Source organism: Myiozetetes cayanensis, unplaced genomic scaffold (genome assembly GCF_022539395.1).
Source record: "Myiozetetes cayanensis isolate MyiCay16 unplaced genomic scaffold, myiCay2020 scf2-11, whole genome shotgun sequence".
NCBI classification, from domain to species: domain Eukaryota; kingdom Metazoa; phylum Chordata; class Aves; order Passeriformes; family Tyrannidae; genus Myiozetetes; species Myiozetetes cayanensis.
The window spans coordinates 2902501-2923706 of NW_026087411.1; the positions used below are offsets into that span (position 1 = coordinate 2902501).

The following is a 21206-nucleotide window of genomic DNA, read 5'->3' on the forward strand; positions in this document are numbered from 1 at the left end:
TAAAAAGGCAGAGGAGAATGATGATTAACTAGGACTGAGCGGGTCATTTCTTTCTCTTCCTTAGTTTCCTCTTTCCTCTTCGTTCCTAGGGAGCCGGCGTGGTGAGGGCGCACTCGTCGGGAGAGGCTCAACACCGTGACCGACGTGGCGACGAGCTACGCGTGGAGGACGAGCAGAAAGGAGCCATCGGCATCGGCCGCGACGGATCCAAGGCACTCAGATTATTTATTATTATTATTAGCGTGTGTGTGTGTGTGTTTGAAACCAAACTAATAGAAATCTACCTCTTCCTGACTGGTTACTTCCCAATTAAAGGCCTTTTGTTTTGTTTGGTTTGTTGTGTTTTTTTTTTTTTTTTTAACGTTCCTAAGGGGAACCTTCTCTCTCCCAATCGGTGGGTTTATTGGTTCAAGACAGCAATCTAGCTAAACGCAACGCTTCTTCGGTGCTATCGGTCCTGTCCGCAGAGGGTCACCCAAAGCGTGTTTTCCTTCGCACGTCACAAAACAAAACTGTACATGATATGTATTACAAGATGTATGCAGCATGGGCGGTTTTGTTTGCTCTCGGGTTTGGTTTTGTTTTGCTTTTTTTTTCTCCTTTTTCTTTTTTTTTTTTGCCTCCTCCTCTCTCCTCTTTTTTCCTCTTTTTTTTTTTTTCTCCTTTTTTTTTTTTTTTTTTTTTCCCGAACGGAATTGGAAACAGCGACGTGTTTGCTCAGCAACTAATCAGGGACAATTTAAAAACAGCCATAACATACCATACATGCTGTCTAATCCAAAAATTAAAGGAAAAAAAAAAAAAAAAAAAAAAAAGAAAACCAACCAAAATAAAAAAACAACCCAAGGAAAAAAAAAAAACCCAACATACACAACATGTAAATTATTGCACAAGAGAAAGGCTCAAAGTTTGCGTAAAATGCAATAGTATTGCCCCGATACAGATCATGCATTCAAACGGTGAGAACAAAAAGAAAATAAACAGGGTGTGCTGGTGACAAGCACTTTCCGAATATCCTTAGCTTCCATGACTTCCATCACAAGGGACTAGAAAACCTCTACGGGGATGCGGGATGGGTTAGGGACGGGGGTGGATGGGGAGGGGGGGGTACGAATATACCTCTATTCAGTTTTTATCTCGTTATTCAAGACTCGATCACTGTGCCATTTTTTCATGTGTTTCTCCAGGGTACTGTACACGCTAAAAGGCATCTTACAAATCTCGCATTTGTAAACGTCCTTTCCCACCTGCCCGTGTGTTTTCATGTGCCGGGTGAGCTTGCTACTCTGGGCGCAGGCGTAGTTGCAAAGCTCACACTTATACGGCCTCTCGCCCGTGTGGCTCCGTCTGTGGACGGTGAGATTACTACAGTTCTTGAAGACCTTCCCACAGTACTCACAAGTGTCGCTGCGTCTGCCCTCTTTTGAGCTGGGCCTGCCAGGGCCCGGGCCACTAATATGGGGGGTGCTCCCTCCGCTTCCCGTGCCGCTGCGGCCTGAGATCCCTCCGTCCAGCTCGCCCGGCGGCGTGGAGAAGCGCAGGCTGCCGTTCTCCGAGGAGTGCTCGGAGGAGGAGGCGAAGGGCGATTGTCGGGAGTCGCCGAAGCTGAGGAAGGGGTCCTTCAGCTGCCGGGAGGCGGCGTAGCCCGCCAGCCACTGGGAGTAAACGTTCTCGGTGTTGGGCATGGCGGCGGCCGGCAGGTCGAACTCCTTCTCCAGCTTGATGCGTTTGGAGAAGGGGCTCAGGGAGCTGGGGCTACCCAGCAGCAGCTTTTTGGACAGGCCTCCCGAGGCGGACTCCCCCGGGGAGCAGCCCCGGCCGTTGACCGCACCCTCGTCGATGCGGTCGGACTCGCCGGCCACCGAGTCTTCGTCGCAAGTGTCCCTGTGCACCTCAGGCTCGGGGAGGTGGCCCCGCTTGTGTTTCTCCCCCAGGACCTGGTGGAAGGCCTCGCTGAAGTGCTGCATGGAGCTCAAGACCATGCCCTGCATGACGTCCGGCATCGATCGGCCCTCCTCGCCGGCCCGCGAGTTGTTCTCGTGGTGGCGGGCTGCCTCCAGGCTCATTCCGAAGCCATAGTCCGGCCTGTCGCTCTCGTTCAAGTCCTCCTCCTCTTCCTCCTCCTCCTCTTCTTCTTCCTCCTCCTCCTCCTCCTCTTCCTCATCCCCGTTTTCAGGGATCATGTTGGGGTCGTTCTCGCTCTTGAACTTGGCCACCACAGACTTGAGGGCGCTGCTGGCGCTGCCCACCAGGTCGCTGGTGCCCGGCTCAGGGGAGCTGGCGGTGGAGAGCCCGTCGTCCGACTTCACTGTCATGGGGGAGGACTTGTGCATGTGGGTCTTCATGTGGCGCTTCAGCTTGCTGGCCTGCGTGCAGGCGTGGTCGCAGAGGTTGCACTTGTAGGGCTTCTCCCCGGTGTGGCTCCGGCGGTGGACCACCAGGTTGCTCTGAAACTTGAAGGTCTTCCCGCAGAACTCGCAGGACTTGGACTTCATGGGGGGCTGGGAGGGAGGAGGAGCGGACTGCAGAGGAGGAAGGGGTGGCGTGGCCAGGAACGGGGGCTTGCTGCCGGGCTGGAAGGGCTGCAGCAACCTTTGCATAGGGCTGGGCCGGCTCGGGGACAAGGGTGGGCTGGAGGTGTTGCCGGCCAGCTCCCGCAGCCTCCGGGAGAAATCCATAGCGGGGGGCTCCATCGCCATGGGGTTCAGTCGCAGCACCCTGTCAAAGGCACTAGGGTGATGGGTGGCCAGAGCCATTTCTTCCGCACCCAGGCGCTCAATGCGATGCGGATCCAAATGGTGCCTCGGGGGAGGGCTAAAGAGGGGCGGCGTGGGTGGGAAACGCCCTTCTCCCAGCCCCGACGCCTCCCTCGAGACCGAGCCGGGTATTCTGAGCAGGTTAAAAGGGTTATTGTCTGCAATGTGAATCCCGTGGAGAGGTGGCTGGGAAGGGCACTCTGCACCTAGTCCTGTTGGGATACCAACCCGTGGCGTCAGGGGGCTGCCGTGCTCGCTTTCTAGGTAGATCCGTAAGCCGTGCGTGTTCTGTGCGTGCTGCAAGAGGAACCAGGCGCTGTTGAAAGGCTGTTTACAAGTCGTACACGTGTAGCTGCTGGGCTCGTCTTTACCTGCAAAATAACACAACAAGCAGCGTCAATCTCCAGCCGTCCAGCGGCGGGCGAGAGCTCAACTCCCCGCCTAAGCTCCTCTCCTCCGGGACACTCGGTCAGTCGGGAGCTGGGGAAGGGACATCCCAGCTCAGGTGCAGGGGACAGGGATGGGAGGAAACAAGGGGGCGCAACACGAAGGTCCAAACCCACCCAAAGCATATCCACCTCCTCCCACCATCCCCAGCTCCTGGTTCGAAACCGAACAGTGGCAGGTACAGCACAAAACAAGCTATGAAGGAAAAGGAGGTGTTAAAACCAATCCATGCCAGATCCAACTCAGCAGACTTTGTGCTACAACAGGCTGCACACATTTGGACTGGGGGTTAAATAAATAGATAAGTAAGTATAAAATAAATAAATCCCCCTCTGAAAAGCGCTCACACAGATCAGTTCAAAGCAGCAACCCAAAGCATCACAACTGCCAGCAAGCTGGGCATCAACACGTTATTATTAGTCTCCTCCTTTTTTTTGAGACTAACAATGTGTACAGAATTAGGCATCAACTTCTGCTCCTTAGCACGGATTCAACTCTGGGGCAAATAAAAAAAAAAAAACAAAAAAAAGAAAGAAAAAGGAAAAAAAAAAAAAAAGAAAAAAAGGAGCATGGGACAGGGAAAGGGGAAGGCAGCAGGAGCGGCAGCTCCGCCAGGGAAAGAGCTGGAGGGTGGCCAGGAGGCCTGGCCGAGCGCCCTGACGGAGCCGCATTATTTCTCTCGCGCTGAAAAGAAGCTGAGGATGGTAAATGCCACTTTGGCAAGTAGCAAGCTAACTCTATTTCATGATAATTTATTTTTGGAGATAACACGGACATTATAAAAGAGCAACCAACTAATAAATAACTAAACAAAAAGCCGGCTAATAGTGACAGCAGAAAGCGGCCCCTTCTAATATACGGCAAAACAAAGGGGGATGAATAACTTTTTGAGGGCCGCCCGTGAGGAAAGAGTGGTGTGAGATATGGCAGAGGTGAGGGTGCTTTTATTGATTACTGGGATTTTGCAAATAATTCACTTCCACCACCACATGGATGCTCTTTGCTAAATGCTGGTAAAACCGAAACCAGAGCTAAGAGAAGGATAAAAATTCATTTACAGCCCTGTCCAGCAGTTCTCACAGAGCTGCTGTTTAGTGATATTGTAAAAAATTAACACGGCGTTGAGGTTTGCTGAGTAATAAACCAGGAGCCCTCCAAGGGCATCAGCACTTGGGGTGATACCAGCCTTCATCCCATACTCCTTCACTGACCCAACACTCATATCCCAAGGAATCTGCTCCTCAGGCTAAACAGGCTGTTAGGGTAAACAGGCTGCACTGAGAGTTGCCCCCATTAAGTTTCCCCTATTTGCTTAATACGAAGAAAAGGAAAATTAAAAAAACAGTTGAGGCAGATTTGGAAGGAAAATGTCCACATTTCCTCGCTTTATCCACACCCGTCGTGTTTCCCATCTCACATGCGAGGAAGGGAAGAAAAGCTTCATGTGCACATTTTCTTCCTCAGGTGAGCTGAGTGATGATCTGGAGGGTATGAGAGGGAACTAGATATCTTTAGATATCTTTAACTAGGCATCTTATCCCTTTCCAACCCTAACCATCCTGTGGATCCTGTGAGACCCAGGGCTGGCTGCACTGCTCCATCCCAGCTTTCTTCCCTGCCTCCTGGCTCTGCCGTTTTTCCTACGTTTGGCCTGAGAAGCTGAATCAGGCGAGCGAAGAGACTCAATCGTCTACAGCAGGCGTTTAACACTTTAATCACTTTAAAAAGCCCTTGGAATAATATTTAACATTTTCATCCTGAAGCAGGAATAAAATGCACCATGGTGTTTAGCACGTGCCAGGCGTGCGAGCACAGATAAATACCTAAATCGGCTGAAATTAGAGGGAAATTCAATTGGACTTTCACATTCCTATGCTCATTTGTGAGCTCAGGGTGGGAAAAAAAAAAAAGAAAAAAAAAAAAAGAGAAATCTTAAACAGGAAAATTTCATCTTGCTTCACCATAATGAAGTGTAAGTTTTTAACACCCACAGTAGGAGCTAACAACGTAACGCTACCTCGCCTCTCTACCTTATAGATCAGGTCAGAGAAAATAGCATTTTATCTTATAATGAGGATACAACATCGAGCGCTCGCAACCACATTTTAGTATTCCCATCAACTAGATATTCCAGATCATAAGGGCAGCTCGTGTAATCATAATGTCAATGAGAAGGGCTGTTACGACTGAGACTAAAGATTACATGGAAAAAGCTGCTTTGAAACTGGTAATTATTACCAGTCCACTAATAGCAAATGATGCATTACAGTTTCACCGTATAATCTGTATTTCACTCAGCTCCTGCCAGTACGGCCTTATTATATTACAGCGCTCACAAATTCTAAATTCCTAAACTACAGTCATCAATAAATGTGTTACTTGCCATAATTTGCGAAATTACTTTGTTCATAACATCTTCGACTGTTATAAAGACTGGAATTGATTTCCTGCGTGGCAAAATTAGGGCTACATTGATTTAGTGGAGTGTAAAATGTAAGATTATTCTTCATGTGCTTGCCTGAAAAACAAGTTTTCAATTCGCCATCCGTGTTTGGTAATTAAGATAATAATTTAAATTTTAAATCATGTTTATGTACAAAACTCCCCTAAACAAGCCACCTTTTTTCAAGGGAGCAACGTAAAACCAGGCAATAAAATACAGGAGCGAAACAGTTAAAATCCACCGGCCATTTGTCTCCACCTCCTGCTTTGAAGAGACGTGATTTCTAATTTGTCTATTAGTGCTTGATTAATTATGAAGGCTATCGACTGACCATATCACCACCTAGAGATACGTTCCAGTCTGCTGCAGCCTTGCCAAACTGCAGGAATTATGGCACTAATCCACGCGCTGCCCATCAGCGATGAGACGGGTCCTTACACTGCCATGGCAGTCCCCGGGTCCCCTCAAGGGTCAGATGGGATTGCAGGACCCAAAGGCTGTGTACCCACTGATGCCTCCTAGCTATGGGCCAGCCCCTGTGTCCACACAGCCTTCCCAGCCAACACACCTGGGCAAGACCACGGGCAAGCGATGTGGTCCTCACAGCAGGGAGATGCAGCAGCTGCTGCTGGCCGAGGACAGAGCTGGGGAACATCCCACAGGGCTCTTGGTGCTTCATCGTCCACCTGGACCGTGTGGTGGATGTGTTACCCACTGTGATGCCATCGGGGCTTCAGCCGATTTCCAAGAGGCTACCAGGAATCCCCCCTATCCAGATGCAAAAAGCTGGTCACTGCTGAACCACCCTCCTTGGCCACCAGCAGCAGGGCTGGAGCTCACAGCCTCGGCTGCTCCACATCCAGGAATTTAAGGCTGGAAGGGATCACCAGCCCTCACCCTCTACCTTTCCTCCAATACAGGTGCCTTTCAGTAAAGCTTGACCTCCTCAGCACTATAAACCATCTGTAGGGCAAAGCACAAAATCCCAGTGAAAACTATTCAAACCAGCTCAGAAGACACAAAAAACACCCCCTGCTTGCCACCAATGTCAGTTCCCACAGCTAACCACACTTACAGACAGGTACTGGGATCCACCTGAATTTCTATGGCTCCAGTATCTACCTGTTCTCTTTTTGATTTTTTTTTTTTTTGTGGTTGATACACTGAAAAGCTCTTGGTGCACAATGGGCCCCCTCACGCACAGCAAGGGCACTTGTGCAACCAAAAATCAAGCCACACTTCAAAATTTAGTCATTTTTCCACCCCTTCATCCTCCCCCACTACTCAAGGACCAGCCTAGCCCTTCTCACACTGGCACCATACTGGGAAAGAGCTGATTTTCCTCTAAGCCTCCCACAGAGCTGCTGCCTTCCAGAGTACCGTACTCCAGCTGTGTGAGCATGGCCCCGATTCTGCTCTTCTAGCCAAGGAGCACAGCAGGCTGTACCCAGTGTGTTCTCAACACACTCTCCTTGACAGTCTGCCCAGGCCACCCCATAAACCCACCCCTCTCGCTCTTCACCCATCCACCCGCCTTTGCTTTACCCACAAAGCGAATCAGCCGCAATTGCATATTAATTTCCAGATCACTAACGAAGCACTAACCACCACTGTGGCCCCTGCTGACCTCTCCAGCTAAGCCCCCACACTCCCAAAGCTGTTGGGCAGCTCTGAATCACCCGTGCCAGCAGTACCATCCAGTGCTCAGCCCTCCCATGCACAGTACCATGAGGTGCTGCGTCCAACACCATGCAGAGTCTATTTCATCTACATTCATCAACCACAGTTGTCACCTAGAAGAATGAAATCAGCTTTATTTGACAAGATCTATATTCCATAAATCTGAGGGGCACAATTTATATTTCTATCCTTTAATTCTTTATCAGTTGAATCTTATGTTGGCTCTTCAATTGTTTTGCCCAGAAGAGATAAGCAAAGTGTTGCCAACTCTCCCCCACATTACCCTGACCAGCTCTTGACATCATTTTCCCAGTCCATAAGCTTTTTTAAAAACTAGCATCTCATGTCAACTCTTCAGAGTTTCTTGGGTGCAACTTGTCAGGGCCTTTTTGTTTAAAAATATTTCTCTCCACTGTACCTTGTCAAAAATCCTCCTTGGCTACTAATGAGCTAGAAAAAAACGTCATCACCCACCCATGATAGAGAAACACAGCAAGGCTGCTTTCCAGGTCTACAGCAGAAATATTTAACAAAAATTTCTACCTCACTGTTTCTTCCATCTATCACTTCTCTTTTGTCCAGAACCCTGAGAAACTTTCTCTCCTTCTCCCCATTGGTGCCAGGGCACCAGTTCTCCTCGGCATCTTCAGCTCCCCTGACCAGCTCTCTACCCGCCATGGTTTCTCACTGCAATTGATTGTTATCCATTTTCCATTTTTTTAATTGTCATATATTGATTTTTTTAATATCTAATTGCTGTTCTCATCTCACCACTGAAGCGAGTGAAGTGGGTTTTGGATTTGGGCCAAAGTTGTCCTCTCCTTCCTGGACAGCTCATCAACTCTTTACAAATAGCTTCCAATTACCATTCGCTTTTTTTTTTTCTTTTTTTTTTTCTTTTTTTTGGAGTGTACATTTTTCCTCCCAGTCAATTCTACTGCTCATTTTCTTCCTATTTGGGAAATTACCCCTTCTGGAGAATTACACGGGGATACCACGTACCAAATGCAAACCTGGGGTTAAGATGACACCTGACTGGTGTCACCCAGTGAAGCCTCACCCACCATTACGTATTTATTCCTTCTGTACAACCCCAGTCAGCAAAAGACTAGTGACAAGGCACAGCATTTCACTACGGCACAAATGTTTAGTGTTTCTCAAGTTATTGGCTCCTGCCTCAAAAAAAAAAAATGCAGCAGAACAGCTCTTGCCTGCCATGCCCTGAAAAGAAGTGACTTAACCAGTGACACACAAGTGACAGATTTAGCTTCTGATCCGCAAAATGTTAACAAATGAGCGGGATGGATATTGGCATTTGAGTGCCTTTAAGGGCAGTTGGCACAATTACTCAGTAAAATATGAAGAGATGGTTGCTTTCAGCATTAAGGGGCTTTTTTCATATTAAGGCAAAGCTGGTGGTTCTGGACTGTGCTCACAGATACACCCGGCGTGCTCAAAGTCCGAGTCGAAGCAAGCCAACGCCTCCAGGCACATTAGAGCTGGCTCTGAGCAAGACCCAAAGCCATGTCCACAGCCACCAGCAGCAAAGCCAGACAAGATGCTGGGGAGAAGACCAGCTGGGAGGAGAAGCTGTCAGCTAGATGCCACTGCTGGGAGGGGAAAAAAAAAAAGAATTAAAAAAAATAAAAAGATTTCTGGAGCTAGGCATGCAAGTTCAGGCATTGCCAAGTGAGTAATGGAATAATCTGCACGCGTGTGCCAATGTGCTTTGGAAGAGCTTCCTTCGTTTCTCAAAAGTCAGGGCTGGATCCAGGAAAGCTGCTCGCCGGACACACCAGCGCTTCGCAGAAGAGCAGCGCTGAAATACCACACACAGCACATCCCCTCGCTGCCCCTGCCCAGAGTGCAGGACACTGCTGGGGAAGGACCAGCAGGGTAAGGAGTGAGATCCTGATACAACGTGTGTTGCACCCCGGGGGGCACCTGATGGGCTCTACACAAACCCGCAGTGTCAGAGACACCCCAGTTTTCCCAGTGTTGTCACAAACAAACTGGCAGCGAAAGCGGCGACTGCGGACGTGCCAATGGTGTTCACAAAGATTTCATTCACAGCTGCAGATTTACTCCCTCAGAGAAATCCCCGTGCCAGAGAAAGCTCCAGGCAGACCAAGATTTGGTCCTTGCTGCCTGGATGGTCCAGCCCTTGCTCTCAGCAGCATCCCTTCTACAATCCAGCACCGCAAACCTTGGTGGTTTAGCTCCTGTGTTCTCCTTCACCTTCCCAAAAACCCCACGCCTATAAACAAAGCCAAGCAGTCTTTACCAGGCTATCTGCACCTAAGGGTGCACACACACACACACACACACTTTTCACTATCAAACTGCAAATACAAAAGTGACTCGAACACCTGCAACCTGCAGCAAGCATCCCTCTCCCTCTCTTCTGCTTGCCACCAAACAATTATGGGAGCAACAGCCTGAGCCAAACCCAGGAACTTCTTTATTCAGCTTTAATGTCAACTGACTGCTTGATTTTTGGACTGATAAATTTGGAGTTGTTATGGTATTTAAAGGGGGGAAGAAAAAAAATTGAGTTAATTGTTACCACTTGTACTTGATTCAGTTCTTCTCCATCTGGCTTGTCAAATCTCTCTCTCTTTTTTTTTTTTTCCCCCCCCCTCTTTCTCTTTTGGAAATCCACACTTTTGAAATTCCTTTCAACTGAAAACTAGAGAAGTGAAACAGTTGGGACACAGGAAGCATCGCAGGGCCAGGAGATAAGTGGGTCCACTCCATGCCCGCAGCAGCCCAACTTCTCCCTTGGTTAAGAAGAAAGCTGCTTTGGCATGACTCACCTTTTCCTGGTAGTGGTAGCACCAGTTTAGATGGGAAACTCTAACTGTCCAAACATATTTTTTTCTTTCCTTCTTGCACTAATTCCCCCTCCTGATCCACCAGATTGCAAAAGGATTGTTATTAACCTGGCCCGTCATTAACTGGGTTTAAGTAGCTGTTACGGCACTGTGAGCATCAGCATTGTCACTGCTGTTGTCATAATAATTAGAATAATATTAAGTAACAGCAGTAGCTGCATTTATGTACAAGGGGGTACTTCCTCTCTAATCTTTATCATGAGATGAACCAGATTCAGAAACACTGAAAAAGGAAAATAACCCCAAAACTCTGAAAGAAGTTATGTGGTATTGCTTGTAAAACAAGAAGTACCACTGCTGTTCTGTCTTTGAAAAATAAGATTCTGCAAAATGAGTCCACTTTCTTTATGCACAGGCCTGGTGGAGAGTCTTGGGATCAGATTAGTTGTGAAAATGTAAAAAAATCCAGAAGAAATTTTGCTTTACAGGACCCTCAACATCCCACTTGCCATCTTTACCAGATTTTCCTTACACCCATGACTTATTGATAAAAGGTATTTCTGAGATGGATATTCAATACTGAAACTGATACATCAATATTGATATCCCTGAAATTATTTTTTGCCTGCAAATTCAAACTTCCTGAAATCATATTAATAAAACTGGGAAAATACTTTCTTAGGAAGTACCAATAATGCCATTTTTTTCATTATACCTCCTTTAGAAAACCCTCTTTCAAGGAAGAACCAGGCCAAAACATTAATGAACTCGAACTTCAAAAAGAATCCCAAGCCCCAGCAATAGCAGAACAACAGCACAGTTGGCATTGCTTTGCCAGTCAAAGATTTAGACTGGAGTTAAGCACTGCAAGAATTCACCATTTTCTCCCAAAGGCACATTTTCACTGGGTGTTGCAGCAACACTCAAGTTTCCACAAAACAGAAGGTTTTTTGGGCCTGAGCAGGTGGGAAGGGATGGAATCAGGGAGACCAGTTGCTCCCTGCAGAAGAAATGGAGATTTCATGGATGACCATTTTGGTTGCAGCCTCAACATATTGTGAACTATTTACTCATTCTAAGAAGAACCAAACCTGATGCACTTAAATTCCCCCCCTCCAAAAAAAATATTTCTTTAACAACAAGCAACAAAACACAGGGTTTGCCAAAGCCTTGATGGGGAGAAACAGGGTGCGGGGCTCTCACCAGAGCATGCCAGCGCTGACAGGAACACCGGCCTGACCTCAGCGTCTGTCACCATTTTCAAGGCGATTACGATTTGGCCACCAAGAAAACCTGCTTCGAGCTCCAACTTGGCAAGTAAGGTATGAGGCTGAGAATGATTTTGTGCTTTTTTAAAAACTTGAGGGGGGTGGAAATCTGTCGCGTCTCGATTAGCGAGGAGCAGAAGAAACCTGTCATCGGAAAGCAACACTCGGCTTTGAATGAAACTCTAAAAGAAACCCTGCAAGCACAGACCACCTGACCACGCACACGTACGTACACTATGCACTAATGCTTACAGGGATGGATAAATAGAGGCAATGCAGGACACAGCACCACGTGGGTAACACCTCCATTTAATACCAACACCAGTGTGGGAAACAAAGGATGAACTACATGGTGTCAGCCCTGTAGGAGGAACTCCCCACTCATCCCCCCTCATATCCCTAAAAGCATCCTTAGCAAAGTAACCAACATCCCAGATGCCACCCCTGGATGTCTTCAAGGCCAAGTTGGATGGGCACTGAGCAACCTGGTCTAGTGGAAGGTGTTCCTGCCCACGGCAGGGGGTTGGAATAAGATGACCTTTAAGGTCCCTTCAACCAAAATTCTCTGATTCTTTGAAGCGCAGCCTCTCCCGAGCGCAGGTACAGGGATTGTAAAGGAATGGACTCAAACAGGAGTGGTCTGGGATTGATACCTGCTAAATCACTTCCTCTGGGCCTACCTGCCACCAGTTGTGTCCCCTTCTGGAAGGTCTGCCTGAGCTGTGACCTTCCAAGGACCAAGCATCACCCCAAAAAGAGCATCAAACCCCTATCCCAGCCCAACCTGATTATCCAGCGAACAGTACCACTGGCTCCAACAGTCTGCAATTATGCATTTACCCAGTAGCTGCTGGGGACAATCACGTCAATAATTCCCTTTTTAAACGCAGTGTTGTAATTAGCCAGCTACAAAGAGCTTCCAAATCATTTCATTCACTCGTACACCTACGTGATGAATTGTTTCCTTTTCTACTGTTTTCTCCCTGGCTGGTAGCACCTGAAGGACAGGCAGGGCACACTTCAGAAAGTTTCTTGCAAAGGAGAGGAAGGAGATGCTCTAGCATGGCATCTCAGTCAGTGATGGGATGTTCCTCCTGGCTCGTATCACAGCCTTGGCATCGTTCAGCTGTGCAGCCACAGCACAGGTGACTGTGCATAGTGGATATCCTGCACTGCACATCCTACCCACACGTATCTCTTACACACAGAGACTCCCAGACCAACGCCAGGATGGTGCTTTCCTGGGAAGAGCTGCTAATGCTCGGTGACCTGATTAGTGCTGCAGGACCTTGCTGGAGGACGCGGCGGCTCCGCCGCACGGGGGTATTCCTGGAGAGATGAAGTGTGCTTCAGAACGGCTGAGCCCCATCCCAGGGAGAAAGGGGGCTGGCACCTTCCCACTGCTGCTCACCAGCCCTCAAGTCTCCTCATCACCTACGGCTTTGCTTTGTTTTTGCTGATTTTTCACATCTTAGAGTCTCTGTTTGATGTGCTCAGCTCTGGAAAGCAGGTGCATTTAAACCACCACCCTGCAGAGGTGTGGTGGTCTCCACCAGCCCTCCCTGGCCCTCCTCATCAGCCAGGCACCACCACAGTCCCCTTCTCCACCCCAGAGCACCCCTGCTCCCACCCACACCTTGGTGGAGCCAAAAATCCCCTGATTTGGCTGAGGGGCTCTCCCCGGGAGTCTTTTCCACTATCTACTTCCTAAAATGGATCCTCTTCAGACTCTCCTCTTTCCCAGCCTTCCCCTTTGTCCTGCTTTCCTCTCGCTTTCAAATTAATGATATTTAGCCAGCAGCAAACCATCCTGACAAAGTGGGTCAGGGGAACTGCAGGTTCCCCCAGACGACACCTCCCCCTGCAAATCATCTGCCAGGAAGGCAAAGGTTTATTCCATCCCTGAGCAAGTTCAATGTCACCATGGACCTGCAAGCACAGCAAGTGCTAAACCAGATCCTACAACACTTAGTTTCATAACTTGCACAAGCAAGTATTAGTAGAATCGATAAAATACATGTATTTTCCCCCTCTCTGTTTTGCAAGGAGGACCAAAAGGTGTCGTAAAGTTGTCTAGTTTCCTCCAGTTTATTCCGTATCCTCTCCACCGCTGAGATATCCTTGAAGTTGAAAATGATATAATACTCCGAATATCTGGAGTTTGGAGGATGGAAGACTTGCAAGAATTGCTACAGCTTTATTGCGTTCCCGGGGCACAGAGAGTATTTACCACACATACATCAAGTCCAGGAATGCAAAAAGGGCACAAAAAACTTGGCGCTTCGAGCTGAGGAGTTGAAATTCCCAGAAAGGCGGATAATAAAGAGTGGATTTTCTTATTTATAGATTTGCAGATGAAATCCAACAAAAGCAGCCCTCTCCCCCCACCCCCCCAGCCAAAAAAAAAAAACTCCACCTCTCTCTTTTATGTCAGTGAGGCTGATTCAATTTCCAGGCTTGCAAGGTCTCCCCTAGCCGAGTATTACCCGACCCCAATAACACGCACTGTTCCAAGGTTAAGATCCGTTTCCTTAAAATAATGCAGAAAGCTGTTGTTTCAGTCGTGGCTGCAGAATGCAGCTTTGAAGGACAGGTTAGTACCACACTACATTTAACTGAATTCAGTTCATCTGATTATACAGTGCCTTGCTTTCTGGAATATGTAATCATCTCTTTCTGATGACATTTTAAATATCCAACTAGACAAATAATTGCGGCAATAATTGATAGCTGAGTCAAGCTGGAAGATTATTGATTGGCACAGTACCCGCTGAAACAAATGTTCATCTTTCAAACATTACAGTGGGGATGCTTAAATCTAACTTTTGCTGATAAATGATAAAAATTTGATTTACTGATAAAACCACCCGAATAGAAGATGCACTTCGGGATTTGATTACCTTGGGAAATTTTTCAAAGAAAAATTAGGCTGTGGGATTTATATTCTATTTCATGTGAATAATTGCCAAGATATGGATAAGCCGTTGGAACATAAACACACGCCGAGAAGTCTTAAGAGTTGCTGATTAACTCTCCACCTGCCTGAATGGAATTTATCTGTTCCAATTCTCTCCTTTCCAAGGATGTATCCATGGGTCTCATTACAGGCGGTGGGAGTTACGTGTTCGAAAAGACCCCCCCTTCTTTTTCCAGCGGCTCGAAGCCCCCAGTTTAAATGGGCATAATCTGGCTCTGCTGCGAATGCAGCTGAAATGAGGGTTGGGTCTCACTGCCCACGGTGTAAATCAGGAGCACCAGTGCCCAAATATGTGGTGCTGCAGAACAGCAGCACGAGGGAGGTCAAGATCAGGTGCATTTGCAAACTGCATTCGCTGACTTAAAGGGAGGGGTTTCAAAGCTGAAATAGAACCACTTTGCAGCCCTTATTACACGGGGGTCTGCCTGAAGATGGGTTTGCTGCTCATTATGAAACTCCAGACCCCACAGCACTACCTACGCATCAGGGGGAGAGGAAGGGGGAATTTCTGAAACTTACTGATTAGAAAGCGGAGCGAGCGGCCACGGCAGAGACTCGCACGCGGGGAAAGGCAAGCGACGAGCTGCCTAGTTAGGGCAGAGGAGCTGTCGCAAGGCAGAAGCCTGAAATTAAGGAAAAGTGCCAGAATATTTGAGTAGGGAACAAAGAGCATAAATTCCAGAGTAAGAGATGAAAAATGCACTGAAACGTTTTGAAACGGAGCCATTAGGAGCTGATTGAGTCTCGGAGCCTCCTGCTAAAAATCAGGCGCTTGTTAGACGCGGCGATCAGCTGAGCCCTGACACTTAAGGCATGCGAGGGGGCTTGTCGAGTGGCTTCGCTCTAATTCAGAGATCCTCAGTTAATTAGAAAGGCCTCAGATTTTCCTGCAAACGCAGGTCGCTATCGACAGCTCGCGCTTTTGATGCTTTCCGGGTGACAGCTGCCGGACTGACCTTCCTGGCGCTGGCAGGGCTGCCCAGACCCTGGCCATGCCGGGGGATTCAATCAGCGCCGCCAGTGCCGGAGGGAAGTTCCAAGGAAGGTTACTCCACTCCTAGACGCCGTTTCCTTCTCTGAAACGAAATCTGTGTTTGCTTAATGCTATAAATAGCTCCAGAGTGGAATTATTACTATTTTTCCTCCCTGCTGAGTGGATCTCACAGCCAGTCCAGAACTTCAGGGTGGGAGTTCATTGAAGGCGGCGCCAGCAGAGGTTGGGAGGAGAGAATTGCTTTGTGAGGGATGACCTGCTCACACTGAACCCACATCCACAGCTGCAGGAGAGAAACCTCCCTTGGAGATGTTCATTTCACAAGGCCCATGGCAGGTAGTGGTGGCTGCAGAGGATGGAATGGCATGCCCATGGAATGGCATTCCCCAAGCGTCCCTGAGCATCCAGCACACCCCATCCCATGGGGATGCCTTCTCCAGCCACCAGCGAGGTCTGGTGTGCTCTCCAAGTAAAAACCACTGATAACACCTAATGCAGGGTCAATAGCAACACAGGCAACCACTGAACAAAACAAGGCTTGTTTGGAAATGCAAGGAAAAGCGTGGAAGTTACAGTGACAACCCAAAGGCGAGATGACAGACCTGCAGTCACACAGGGAGCTGGCGGCAGACGCTAGAAAATTAACTCTCAGGAACAGTCTAGCATTGGCAGGGAAATGAATGAGATGATCTGAGAGATATTTTCCACCTCTAATAGGATTTGATGATGATTTTGCATAGGCTTTTGTGCTAGCCTGGCTTTTGATAAAGGCATGGTGTCTCTTTTCAACCCACATGCAAGGCAGAGATTAATAAGTTGCAAACTCGGCCCACCTCGGCTATAAATGGTTCCTGTGCCTATAGGGGAAAAAAGCCAAGCTATGACTGGAAAAAAAAAAAAAAAAACAGTGAACAGAGTGCAGTTAGTGCTTCTACACCCAAATCCTCAGTTATTAAGAGATTTGGAAAGAAGAGAAAAAATTCTACTCCAGCATCCAGAAAAGCATCAATTCAGCAGCCAGACCGGGCAGTGATGCACAAACCGTGGCCAGTTTAGGAGCACTGGATTGAGACCTTTCCAGGGAGAGCCCTGCTGGGGGCTGTGGGAGGCAAGGGGAGATGAGATGGCTCCAGCACATCCTGCGGGAGAAGGGGGGTTAAGTGAGGATGGCACTCATGTGGGCAGACCTGGCAAGGACATTTCTGCCTGCTCACAGCCTCAGACTGGCAGAGGATAAGACCTGGGGACTGGCCTCAGAGGAAGCATTAAGATAGCACTGATGGCAGAGAACTCAATGAAAACAAGAGTTTTAAGCATACAAAACATCATAGAGAATCCCATTTTTTAGCAAGATAAGTATTTTCTTACAGGAAAAGACAATTAAATGTTAATAACTGCCAGCACTTAGATACCAGTAATAGCCATTAAAAAACCCCTAACCTCACCTGATCAAGCAACTAACCTTCTGCGTAGTCTACACGGTCATATTATGATAAGGTTAGGGACAAATACCCCCTTATCCCGTGGGCTGTTCCGCTGTTATTTTTCAGCAGGAAAATTTGTGCATCCAGGCCCAGCTTCTCAGCATCTTTGGGACTAAACTGAGCCTTGCTTCTGTCCAACCCTTGCATTGGGCCAAATGAACAGAAGAGAACAGTTGCTCTCCTGCTCTCCACCCACGAGTCCTGCTGTTCTGACTCTTCACCTCTTTGATGACACATGGGATAAGGGGGCTGAGACCCCCATCACCCCTCAGCCTACACATGAATCGAGGACGTGGGGCACACTGTGACCTGCCTGCAGCACCTCTACAGCCACACAGCCAAGACAACTCATCTGGGAGCCACATGCTGGTCCCTGCTGGCATCACTCCCCTTGCTGCTGACATGCAGAGCAGCTCTGGTTTTTTGGGAAAACAGGCCCAACAGGGCCTGTTGTGCTGTTGAAGCACTTTTGTCTGCAGTAAGTGCTTCAGGTTCAGGGCTGCTGTTGTTTGCACTGCAGCCAGGTCCAGTGGCCACCACGGGGGACCAGAGCCCCTCAGAGGGCGGCACTGCACCCAGAGATAACGAAACGACAGTTCCTGCCCCCAGAGCTGGCAACTATCACCATCTCCATTACAACCTGATGAGAGGGGCTGCCAGTTCAAACAGCCTGGACACCAACACTTCCCACTCCTGGGGCTTAAGAGCACCGAGTATTCCAGCAGGAGAACGGCGGGAGTCGCAATCCGCCCCATTTGCCGCCACGCCTGGCAGCGCTTTTGAGAAACCACAGCGGCCCATTCGTGGTTGGAGTGAAAGAAATTGGCCTCACATCATTTTTTAGAAATAACACAATAAAAACTATTAACACCAAGATGGTGCACTTCAACTGCACCTTCAGTCTGGGGAGCTCGGTGTGCTTTGCAAGTGGCTGTTAATGCCTTGAAGGCTTTATGGGGGAAGAGTTTCCTGTGGTCCCACAGGGCATTTTCCATCTGCTTACCTCTGGGTCCTCGGCATATGCCTTATACCTGCCACCTGCAACATCCTGTCTGTGCCTGACACCCTGCACTTCCCAAGAAAGCGTGCTGGACACTGTGGTGGTGGGCGGCAGCTCCATAAAAGATGCAGAAGTCCTTGAGTCATCACTTTACCTGAAGGTGTTATCAGAAAACACCCCGGTGTCCAGGGGCAGGCTGGGAGATGGCCATATATACACAGCAGGTCTGAAATTGCCATCAGCTTCACCTCGATCCCTTGCTGATGTCCTTGGCCACCCAGTTAAGATCTGACAGCATTTAAAGATGACAGTGCTTGAGGTAATTGGGACAATGCCGTAACAGGATTACAGGAAATGTGAAAGAAAGGACATACGTACGTAATGTCATTTAGGTAATGTCATCTATGAACAGTTCTGCTGCAATTTTTGCTGACAAAGAAGTCAGTCTCACTTATACAATTCCTTTTAAACTCTGTTATTGCTGTAAATGGGTTTACTTCTTCCTGAAAGAAAAGCTTTTTAGACGCCTAGTCGCAAACATTTTGTACAACTTTCTGCTCCAAGGCAGGGGATCCTGGAGGGGGAAAAGTAAAACAAACCAGCATGAGGTGGTGAGTGGGATGAGGCAGCAGGATCGAAGGACTCCCTGCCACCCTCCCAACCTTGCTGCAGCACACCCGGACTTCGTAAGATCCTCCCAATTAATTTCCACCCAGCCATTTCCTCCCCGCGCCCTTTTTCCATCAGTATTCCCTTTCAGTCCCACCGCAGCTGCCCCCGAAACAGCTTCCTCATTGTCCCCCACCAGAAGTGGTGTATGTGTGCCAAGCAACTGACCGCAAACAAAAGCTTGTTTGACCAACGCTTGTTCCGAAACAAAACCCCGGCTGGAGAAGGAAATCCCGCAAAAGGAGGGGGGATTGATGCTGGGACGATTTGGAAGGCGAGCCCAGGCGTGCTCGCCCCCGGGGGACTCACATTCTTGCCAGACAATGGTGTCTGGCCTCTCCATTCACCGCCTGCCTCGCACCCCTCCCCAAAAAGTCCCCCCTAAAAGCCATGTTTATTATATAGCCTGATAAGTGGGAGAGATGCCGTTAAGATGAGACCACGACCATCTCACCCGCTGCCCGCAGCATCTCGGGGACACCGGGCAGACAATGGAAGAAGCCTCTGAGGGACCTGGAAAAGGGTTTCTGGGGCTAAACTTATTGCTGGGAAATACTGCAAGGAGTCAACTCCTTCCCCATTTGATGGCGGAAACAATGCCCATGTCTGTGAAGTCCCCCTGTGTTACCCATTCTTGGGGAATATTTACTTGTCCTAAGCCACATGTTTCTTCCAAGCTCCCCAGCCCTGCCTTAGATGGCTCCTCCCCTGAGCCCGGCAAAGCGGCTGCCGGGAGAAGGCCGAGCCTTTGCCCCCCGCACATCTGCCTGCCACTGGCATGTGAAGCTGGTGATTAGAGGAAACACCCTCCCTGGGCAGGCAGCCCCCTCCCTCGATAAGTACGGTTGGAAACCACAGGAGTTGCACAGGCCAGGCCCGTGTGTGCCGGCCCGACCGTCTTATCCGTTAATAAACAGCCGTTCGGGTCTCCGTCGCATTGAGCAACGTCGACATCTGCCCCTTTAGGCAACGCGCTGGGCACCAGCTGGGTTTGTGGCCACAGGGCTTTGCTGCAGGCTCCCCGTGGGCTCTCGTGGGGGCAGGATCCTCCCACCTGTCCGTCTGTCCACTCAGGCAAGGGTTACCGCCAGAAGAGGCTTGTAGTAAAGGCAGATACACTAAAACTCCTCGCAGCAAAGTTATAACACTCAGCCCCTGAATGGGCACATCCCAGAGCAGTTGTCACCTGAGTGCACCTCATCAACCCACCCCCACACCAGGTAGAGACGGAGAAACCAGCCAAAACAGCTCTAGTCCTTTCCCCTGCACCCGTGCTCTGGTCACCATCTAAGCAGAAGAAAAGCTTTTGCTGTGATTAAAGGCAATTTTCTAAAGCATCTTTACCATTTTGGTGCCGAGGCCGCTCACAGTGCTCAGTAAGTACGTGTATCTTTGCAAGCAGATGCACACAGCTTTTATTTCTGCCCCGCAGAAGTGCTGGTGCAGGTGCTGTAACACGGTATCTGTGGGATAGGAGTCTGCAGGGACCAGCCACAGAACTGAGGTGTTGATTTTGGTACTGTTTACGGAGTACCAAAGCTACAGCCCCGCTCCTGCAGCCAACTGCCAGCCCCTTGCTTTTGGAGTAGGATGTGTCCCTCTGGGCACTGCCTATCTGCCAGTCTGGCTGCTCCTTGAGCTTCCAGCTCTACAGAGCTCCTGGTGACCCTCCGCAGCCTCAGATGACACTGAAATGGGAGCTGAGGGCTTGGACCATTCCCTTGCTGCAGCTCCAGCAGCACCCACAGCTCCTGCTCATTGCAACAGGACATGAAGGTGATCAGGATCAGATCAGGTCTCAAACAGCTGCAGTGCATGTACCTTGTGCTGTACATCCCACATTTTTAAGCTGTTTGAAGCAGTTCTGCTCTTACTTTCCCATCTTCTCCAAACCCGAGCTTTTTAAAGCCCTCCAAAACAGCGTGTTGCTACTACTTCTAAAACTCAAGGTGAGGATGTCCCATGCCACTATGTCTATCCTGAGAGAGACGGAGCTACTGGCACTAGAGGAACAGCAGGGAACAGATGACCCCTTCAAAACCTGCCCACTCCAGCCATGCTGTCTGTGAGACACCAAACAAAATGTTTCTGCTCCACAGAGCTACACTATACTCCGAGCAACACACTGCACACAGACTCCTTTTTGGGTTCGTGACATTAATAATGCCGCCTTAAACTTGCCCTGAGCACTTACAGTTTCCATCTGCCTCCTCCAAAGCTGGGATGCTGCAGTGGCAGAGCACATCCCTGCTGGAAGCTAAGGGAGAGGCTGCCAGGGAAACACATGCAGCTCTCCTGAGCCCATTAGGCATTTTTAAGAAAACCATCCCTAATCGATCTTGTCCCAGGAAAGCCTGAGCACAGCACTGCCTCACAACAACACTGAGGGAGGGAAGGGATCTACCCCATCCCACACACTGCAGCTGGGCTCAACAACAGCCTGCATCTTGCGGCCAAACGAGATGGTTTACACACGAGGTGTGCAGGTGAAATTTCAGGAATGGGGCTATTCCTGTTGGAAGGCAGACAGAAGAACAGGGTCAATGCCCTCGTTATCTGGCTAACCACACTGCTGCACTGTGCACGGTCTGTCCAGCGGTACTGGCCGGTTGGGAGAGCAGGGGTTCTGTGGCACTGGGTGCTGCAGGAGCAGG

At 49.0% G+C, this 21206-nt stretch overlaps 1 protein-coding gene across 5 annotated transcripts in view; it reads right to left on the minus strand.

Annotated features, from left to right (window-relative positions):
• BCL11A (BCL11 transcription factor A) overlaps nucleotides 1-21206 on the minus strand; it is a 76714-nt gene that overhangs the window by 10694 nt on the left and 44814 nt on the right. Inside the window, exon 3 of one of the 5 annotated variants that reach the window (XM_050315605.1) lies at nucleotides 2985-3127. In XM_050315605.1, the coding sequence (XP_050171562.1) occupies nucleotides 2985-3127 (143 nt within the window). Of the gene's footprint in view, nucleotides 3128-21206 lie in introns of all 5 variants that reach the window. The other 4 variants (XM_050315603.1, XM_050315606.1, XM_050315602.1 and 1 more) reach the window with 4 other exon arrangements.